Genomic DNA, 9,048 nt, shown 5'->3' with positions numbered 1-9,048 from the left:
AAAGTCACCAATCCAAGCTCCGCATCTATTGATTGCCTGGGGGAGGCTATGTCAGAGTCGAATTCAGGATGAGCTTCAGGGCTGGGTCAGGCTAGATAAGAGCTGAGTGAACGTGGGCTGACAGCTCCAGGCAAGGCCTGGCATCCGTTAGGAGTCAGATCCCACAAACCCTCCTGCCTGCGGAGCACCCTCTCCCTCCCTAGCTCGTGACGGTGCAGCCTCCCTACCCAATCCCATGTACACCTGCTGCCTCATCTCAGAGACTTCTCAACTCCTCCCAGTGTCTCTGGCAGCAGATGATGTTGGCCTCCTGGGTGTGGAGACACCAGCTGTCTTGGTGAGTCCTCAGTGCCTGGGTACTCTCAGACCCCTTGTCTCTGCCTCCAGCACATCAGGCATGTGGCAGCTGCCTTCACCAGACCTGCTGGCTAGTCCTGACAGGCCAGGGACAGAGCCTGCAAAGACAGGAAGCTCTACAGTCACAATGAGGCAAAGAAAGGGCCCCTTACAGCTTGATCACAGCCACACCTGATCCAAATCCCAGCCTCTCATTAGAAGAACACTTGAGGGTTCTAGTTGCCACAGCACCTGTCTGAGCCCATTTCATGGAGGGGAAAACTGAGACCACCAAGGGCCAGATCCATAGCCCTGCTGGGTATAAAGCCATCCCCAGCAGCTGCGTGACCTCCTTTCACTGTGTGGTAAGTTTCCATTATGGAAAACTTTGAACACAAACATAAGGAGACAGAGGAATAATGATGCCCCCAAGTTCCCATCACCCAGTCCCCCAAGTAAGCAATTCACAGACATTACTGACCTACACATGGCAGAATAACCCCCACATTACACAATACTTACTAACAAATACCAGAAATCACATCTTTTCAGCTGTAAATATCCCATTTCTATGCTGGAAACATATGGACTTAAAAAATACTACAATATTATTACCAAACCTAAAAAGAAATTATCACTAATTTCCTAATACCAAGAAATAATCACGGGCTCCTCAAATGCCTCACAAATGCCAGAAGCATACTGACTTAGTTATGTGTTGGTGCCGTGGTTATTTTGGGGTTTTTGGTTGTTTATTTGAGAATTCAATATGGCATGAACTGGTGATGGGTGTATGTGCTGTTAGGCTGCTTGTCACTGGTGAATATCTCCAAATTACTCTAGTGCTTCCTGGAAAGGCAGGAGCTGCAGGAACTGAGAGCTATCTGGGGACCTTCCCATGGTTGGAATAAAGCCACACCTCGCACAACAAGAACCCAGGACTATCATCTACTTCCGTTTTTGTTTTGTTTTGTTCTTTTCTGCAAAATGGTCAGAGCTTGGAGGGACATAACTGGACTCAGAATAGACATTGCAAAATAGCTTTCAAGGACATGGGGCTGCTACCAGCAAAGTCACCCATGTCACATTGCCACTCTTGTAGTAATGTTAGGTGCACAGGATGGTCAATAGCTACATCCCTCAGATGGGAAGGAAGGCAGAGGGTTGAGGCTTCAGTTCACGACCTTCTCACGAGCGCTGCAGAGTGTCTTTGAAGCCAGGGGTCTACAGCTGGGCTCTGTTCACCCAGGAGTGAGCTTCATGCTCTAGGAAGGAGACACTTTGCACACAGATGATCCAGGACCCAGCCATCCTTCCAGGGTGAAGAATCCATGTATTCTCTCATGGTGAACTCTAGGATTCGAGTCATCTAATGTTTTGGAAGCCACTGCCATTATATTTGATGATAACAGGTGGCCAACAATGATGAATATTTTCGCAGGGAGAGTCACCCCAAGTGGCATCAGACTTCTCACATGGCCCCAGAGGATTAAATGGCTCCTGATTAGTCAGAGGATAACACGGTCCAGCTTATCATGTCCCTTTCTTCTTTGTCTTCTATGTATTTCTTGCCCGTCCTCGGATCCCCGACTGATATCCCATCCCTTAGTGAGAGGTGGTATTTGGAGACCACATTCTGGAGGTTCCCTCATGTCCCCCATTTGAAAAAGACAATGGCAGCCACCACCCCGGTTGTCCCACCTACCATGACACCACATTCAGTGCCGCAGGGGATGCTTCCAGGGTTACCCTAACACATGTGGCTGGCATTTCATACTGGGACCAGCCAGGCCTCACTGACCAGGCCTAGCCAATTAGAACTACTCCAGAAGGTGGGGCTGGAACCCACCAAGGTTCTCAGAACACTGCAACCAGCCTCTCCGTGGGAGGAGAGGGGCACCCTCGGCACCATCCCATGGTGTTACCAAAAGTGGAACCATGGGTTGGTTCAACTTTACAGAGAAGAGCCCACCTATCCCATCTGTGGAAATTCACTCCTTAGTGACACTGATGTCCTCTAATCAATTCAATCCTGGACCTGACTGATGGTTGGCACAAAAACCAAATCCAAGATCCCAATGTCCTCCAGAAGCATGGATTTCCAGGGAAACTGCTGCAGGTCACAGGATGTCACCGGTCCTCTTTTCTCTGTGGGCTGAGTGGGGGGGCCATGTGGACTCCCTCACGAGTAGATGCCACCAGGGTCAGTGGCCCCAGCTTCCTCCTTCACAGCTGCACTGGGGGCTGGGGGTAGGGGCGTCCCAGGGAGGGTTTTTGTATGAGCCTGTGTCACAGTGTGGCTTATTCGGAGGAGGGACCCGGCTGACCGTCCTAGGTGAGTCTCTTCTCCCTTCTCCTTCCCCACTCTTGGGACAAATTCTGCTGTTTTTGTTTGTTTCTGCGTCTTGTCTCAACTTGTGGTCAGGCTTTCTCCCTGGATCCCAGGCCTGAGCAAGGACCTCTGCCCTCCCTGTCAGACACTTGCCTGCCTCAGCAGGTCACTACGACCCCTTCACCTCTGACCACAGTGGGAGGGGACTGTATAGAATGACCTCCTAAGCCCCATTTGTCTGTCTCCTCTCTTTCTGTCTGTCTGTCTGTCTGTCTGTCTCTACATCTGCCAGAGGAAGGCTGGGTCTCTAAGCGTCCTTCTGTTCTGGCCTCCTCAGTCTGGGTTCTTGTCAGAGCAGCGTTGCTCTTGGGTTACTTTGGTTCCATCTCCTGGGGAATCAGGAACAAGGGGTCCGAGGGGGGACCTCATGGGAGACTTTAGACGGACCCAGTGCCCTCGGGGCTGCTGCTCAGGAATCACAGGGCTGGGACCCAGGACCAGAATCCAGACCCAGAGTGAGGTAGGAGGTGGACGGGCTGCCCTGGGTGTCTGGGGGCTGCCAGGGACTGAGCCCTGAGCCAGCCTGAGACTCAGGAAACCCAGTCAGGAGGGAGAAGGGAAAAGCAGACTCTGGATACCAGAGAGCCAGGGAAAGGGTCTCCAAAGGAGAGGATGTGAGGAAAGGGCAGGCTCCTGGGTCTCTTCAGGACATATTCCCTGTGCCCAGGGGGATCAGAGGGGGCAGAGTACACAGTGGGAAAGCCCCGCTGCTATGACCAGGTAGCCGGGACGTGGGGTGGATGCCAGAAAAGACCCCGTGGAATGAGAGAAACCCCAGGACAGCAGAGAGACTCTCTGAACCCCCAGGCCCTTGCCCCACACACAGGCTCCAGAACTCATGTTTGGCTGCAACAGCCTGAGGGACCAAAACGCCCCAGCATCCCACAGAGCAGGGGAGCCAGGCCAGAAAAGTGACCTCAGAGGTCGCTGTGCAGGAGAGACACACAGCTCTCTTCATCTGCTCAGGGGACAGACGCCACCCAGAAGGCCCTGTCAGGATGGCAGGAGAGGGCAGGGTCAGGGCGCTGACGGTCAGATGTCCGTGTGGGAGGCCAAGACCCCGAGAGATCTCAGGACAGGTGATAAGAAGGTGTCTAAGGTGAAAGAGCTCCCAGTGCAGATCAGGACATGGTGGAAAACACCCTGAGTCCTCTGCACGGCACAGACCCTCGGACGCACAACCCCGGAACAAGCGCACCCCAACATCTCATCATACACTGAGGTCAGGGGCTCCCCGGCTGGACACCGGGACTCTGACCCCCTGCTCCTCGTTCACCCCGCAGGTCAGCCCAAGGCTGCCCCCTCGGTCACTCTCTTCCCGCCCTCCTCTGAGGAGCTTCAAGCCAACAAGGCCACACTAGTGTGTCTGATCAGTGACTTCTACCCGGGAGCCGTGGAAGTGGCCTGGAAGGCAGATGGCAGCGCTGTCAACGCGGGAGTGGAGACCACCAAACCCTCCAAACAGAGCAACAACAAGTACGCGGCCAGCAGCTACCTGAGCCTGACGTCCGACCAGTGGAAGTCCCACAAGAGCTACAGCTGCCAGGTCACGCACGAAGGGAGCACCGTGGAGAAGACAGTGGCCCCTGCAGAATGTTCATAGGTTCCCAACCCTCACCCCACCCACGGGGGCCTGGAGCTGCAGGATCCCAGGGGAGGGGTCTCTCCTCCCACCCCAAGGCATCCAGCCCTTCTCCCTGCACTCAATAAACCCTCAATAAATATTCTCATTGACAATCAGAAATCTTGTTTTATCTCGCTTTTTCTTTTCTCACGTATAATTCCTAGCCTTTCCTGCCTTCTCAGTTTGGGATGGAAAGAATCCTGAACCCAGTGGGAAAGTCCCCCAGGTGAAGGGGTTCTCAGTCTCCTGGGTATCTCTGCAGGTGGGGCCTTCCTCACCCAGACACCACTTCCTCAGCTCTCCACTGTACCCCGAGCCACCAACCTTGCCTGGCTGGGACCAACGGGGTGTCACACTCTCCTAGATTCTGTCTTTCAACAGAGACCTAACCACGCATCACACGGCACTGCTCGCATGCCTTCTGTGTCTGCTCCAGTCTCTGGGCTGAAGAGTTGCTGGTCTGGGACAGGGGTAATGTCTGCTCTTTGTCACATGCCAGGTCCCTGACATGGCATCCCTGACGCTGTACACCGAGCCAGTGACTCCAGGGAGCTCTCTGTGTCAGGGGGATCCATGATCCAGAGCTTCATGTTGTCCTGCAAGCATCTGGTGGGATGTAGGTCTTGCAAAACTGAGAAATACCATGGTTCAGCACCAGGATGCAGGACAGTCCTGAGAGGGAAATCAGGAAAAATGAAGGGGTCTCTGAGGAGCCCAGATCCGTGGGCTAGAGGCAGAAATAAGGGTGAAGAGCACCTATGAGTCAATGTCATGGTCTCAGCAGGAACAGAGTTGAAAATCCCCATTCCACACGAGACCATTTAGCAGGAAAGGAGTCCATACTTGTGCTGCCACCGGAAGCACTCACAAGGCTTGGACAATGAAACATACAGGTGCATTTCCTAGACTTGACGACGCACGTCATCCAAGAAAAGGCAATGAAAAGTTCTCTACTAGGGAAATCATTTCATATGATAAAACTTAGCTTTCCTAAAGTCACATTTATCCATCTGGCACCTGAAAAAGCCCCATAATGTTCTGCAAGATACTAGTATTCCATGGAACTACTTTATGCAACATAAAGTGAGATTTAAGAACAAAGGTGTTACGGCTGTATGATCAGATGGCTGTAGGTTCAGGGTCAGGCTCAAGGTCTGAAGGAGGCCATGTCAAATTCATGACGAGAGTTGGAGCTGGGTCAGACTAGGTCAGGGCTATGTGAATGTGGGTGGAGGACTACAGGCAAGGTCAAGGCATCCAGGAACACTCAGCTCCCCCAGACCCTCCTGCCCACTGGGACCTTCTCCCTCCCTTGTTCACAGTGGTAGAGGCTTCCTACCCAAACTGCTACGGAGGCCCTGGATGACTGTGCGTTCTTCGTGCCCAGGCAAACTTAGACTCCCTGTCTCTGCCTCCAGTACATCAGGGATGTGGCATCTGCCTTCACCAGAGCTGCTGGGTGGCCCTGACAGGCCAGGGACAGAGCCTACAAAGACAGGAAACTCTGCAGTCACAATGAGACACAGAAAGGGCCCCTTGGTGCTTGATCACAGCCACCTCTCCTCCAAATCCCAGCCTCTGAATTACAAGAAGACTGAAGGGTTCCAGTGGCCACAGTCCTTCTCTAAGCCCGTTTCACAAATGAGAAAACTAAGACCACCCCAGGAGGGCCAGATCCACAGCTCTGCTGGGTACAAAGCCATGTCTGCTTCACACCCAGCAGCTGTCCAAAGACTGACCTGCGTTATGAGTGTATATTATGAAGAACTTTGAACATACAAATAAGGAGACAGAAAAATAACAATGTCCCATGTTCTCATTGCCCAGCACTCAAAATAAGCAAATCACAGATGATGCCGACCCACCTACAGCAAAATAAATTCTCCCTTATACAATATTTAGAAAGAAATACCAAACATCAGATCTGTTCACCTGTAAGTATTCCATTACTGTCCTGGAAGGATATGGACCTTAAAATAACTATAATATCATTATCACACCTAAATAGAAATTATCACTAATTCCCCAATATCGAGAAATAAGCATGGTCTCCTCAAATGCATCACAAACACCAGAAGTGCACTGACTTAGTTACATGTTGGTGCTGCTGTTTATATGAGGAGCAATATGGCATCAAATGGTTAGGGTGCATGTGCCGTCAGGCCAGTTGTCACTGGTGAGTATCTCCTCAACTGCTCTAGAGTCTCCCAGCAAGGCAGGAGCTGCAGGAGATGAGAGCTGTCTGGAGACCTTCTCCTGGTTGGAATACAGCCATGCCTCCTGGAGCAGGAGGATCTCCTCAAATGCATCACAAACACCAGAAATTCACCGACTTAGTTACGTGTTGGTGCTGTTGTTTATATGAGGAGCAATATGGCACCAAATGGTAATGGGTGCATGTGCCGTCAGGCCAGTTGTCACTGGTGAATATCTCCTCAATTGCTCTAGAGCCTCCCAGCAAGGCAGGAGCTGCAGGAGCTGAGAGCTGTCTGGAGACCTTCCCGTGGTTGGAATACAGCCATGACTCCTGCAGCAGGAACCTAGGACTTCCCTCAGCTTTTATTTTCCTGGAAAATGATTCCAGCAGGAAGGGGATTAACTTGATTCAGATTGGACATTGCAAATGGCTTCCAAGGACATGGGGCTGCTGCCAGCCAAGTCACCCATGTCAGCTTGCCAGTCTTGTAGTAATGTTGGGTGCACAGGATGGCCAATAGCTACATCCCTCAGACGGGAAGGAAGGTAGAGGGTTGAGGCTTCAGTTCACCTCCTTCTCATGAGCGCTGCAGAGTGTCTGTGAAACTCAGGGGTCTACAGCTGGGCTCTGTTCACCCAGCAGTGAGCTGCATGCTCTAGGAAGGAGCCACTTTGCACACAGATGATCCAGGGCCCAGCCATCCTTCCAGGGTGAACAATTCATGTCTTCTCTCACGGTGTATTCTAGGATTCAAGCCATCTAATATCTTTGAAGCCACTGGCATTATATTCAATTGATGATGACAGATGACCACCAATGATGAATATTTTTCCAGGGGAGGTCTCCCCAAGTGGCATCAGACTTCCTCACATGGCTCCAGGGGATTAAATGGCTCCTGATTAGTCAGAGGATAAGAGGTTCTGTCTTATCATGTCCCTTTCTTATTTGTCTGATGTGTTTTTCCTCCCTTAGGCCTAGGATTCCCCACTGATCTCCCATCCCTTAGTGAGAGGTGCTAATGGAGACCACATTCTGCAGGCTCCCTCATGTGCCCCATTTGAAAAAGACAACGGCGTCCACCACCCCAGTTGTCCCACCCACCATGACACCAGATTGAGGGCTGCAGGGGATGCTCCCAGGGTTACCCTAACACATGTGGCTGGCATTTCATATTGGGACCAGCCAGGCCTCACTGACCAGGCCTAGCCAACTAGAACTCCTCCAGAAGGTGGGGCTGGAACCCACCAAGGTTCCCAGAACACTGCACTCTAGGGCAGCCAGCCTCTCCGTGGGAGGAGAGGGGCACCCTCGGCACCACCCCATGGTGTTACCAAAAGTTGAACCATGGGTTGGGGTTCAACTTTGCAGAGAAGAGCCCACCTATCCCATCTGTGGAAATTCACTCCTTAGCGAAACTAATGCCCTCCAATAATTTCAATCCTGGGCCTGACTGATGGTTGGCACAAAAACCAAATCCAAGATCCCAATGTCCTCCAGAAGCCTGGATTTCCAGGGATCCTGCTGCAGGTCACAGGATGTCACGGGTCCTCTTCTCTCTGTGGGTTGAGTGTGGGGGCCATGTGGACTCCCTCATGAGCAGATGCCACCAGGGTCAGTGGCCCCAGCTTCCTCCTTCACAGCTGCACTGGGGGCTGGGGGTAGGGGCGTCCCAGGGAGGGTTTTTGTATGAGTCTGTGTCACAGTGTTGGGTATTCGGCGGAGGGACCCGGCTGACCGTCCTAGGTGAGTCTCTTCTCCCTTCGCCTTCCCCACTCTTGGGACAATTTCTGCTGTGTTTGTTTGTTTCTGCGTCTTGTCTCAATTTGTAGTCAGGCTTTCTCCCTGGATCCCAGGCCTGAGCAAGGACCTCTGCCCTCCCTGTCAGACACTTGCCTGCCTCAGCAGGTCACTACGACCCCTTCACCTCTGACCACAGTGGGAGGGGACTGTATAGAATGACCTCCTAAGCCCCATTTGTCTGTCTCCTCTCTGTCTGTCTGTCTGTCTCTACATCTGCCAGAGGAAGGCTGGGTCTCTAAGCGTTCTTCTGTTCTGGCCTTCTCAGTCTGGGTTCTTATAAGAGCAGCATTGCTCTTGGGTTACTTTGGTTCCATCTCCTGGGGAATCAGGAACAAGGGGTCCGAGGCGGGGACCTCATGGGAGACTTTAGACGGACCCATTGCCCTCGGGGCTGCTGCTCAGGAATCCAGACCCAGAGTGAGGTAGGAGGTGGACGGGCTGCCCTGGGTGTCTGGGGGCTGCCAGGGACTGAGCCCTGAGCCAGCCTGAGACTCAGGAAACCCAGTCAGGAGGGAGAAGGGAGAAGCAGACTCTGGATACCAGAAAGACAGGGAAAGGGTCTCCAAAGGAGAGGATGTGAGGAAAGGGCAGGCTCCTGGGTCTCTTCAGGACATATCCCACGCCCAGGGGGATCAGAGGGGGCAGAGTACACAGTGGGAAAGCCCGGCTGCAATGACCAGGTAGCCGGGACGTGGGGTG

At 52.6% G+C, this 9,048-nt stretch overlaps 2 protein-coding genes and 1 long non-coding RNA gene across 6 annotated transcripts in view; 2 read left to right on the top strand and 1 right to left on the bottom strand.

Moving 5' to 3' along the window:
• The window catches only part of LOC144331918 (uncharacterized), a 184,348-nt gene that overhangs the window by 39,774 nt on the left and 135,526 nt on the right, over positions 1 to 9,048 (bottom strand). The gene's annotated exons all lie outside the window — the stretch shown is intronic.
• LOC114670549 (immunoglobulin lambda-1 light chain-like) overlaps positions 1 to 9,048 on the top strand; it is a 349,019-nt gene that overhangs the window by 320,210 nt on the left and 19,761 nt on the right. The gene's annotated exons all lie outside the window — the stretch shown is intronic.
• LOC106996055 (immunoglobulin lambda-1 light chain-like) overlaps positions 1 to 9,048 on the top strand; it is an 801,838-nt gene that overhangs the window by 791,785 nt on the left and 1,005 nt on the right. The window contains exon 4 of the mRNA XM_077950588.1: positions 8,255 to 8,292. Within this exon, the coding sequence (XP_077806714.1) occupies positions 8,255 to 8,292 (38 nt within the window). The remainder of the gene's footprint in view (positions 1 to 8,254; positions 8,293 to 9,048) is intronic.

This window comes from Macaca mulatta, chromosome 10, assembly GCF_049350105.2.
Source record: "Macaca mulatta isolate MMU2019108-1 chromosome 10, T2T-MMU8v2.0, whole genome shotgun sequence".
Taxonomy (NCBI): domain Eukaryota; kingdom Metazoa; phylum Chordata; class Mammalia; order Primates; family Cercopithecidae; genus Macaca; species Macaca mulatta.
Note: the sequence above shows the minus strand (reverse complement) of the source record. Positions and strands in the feature narration are given on the sequence as shown.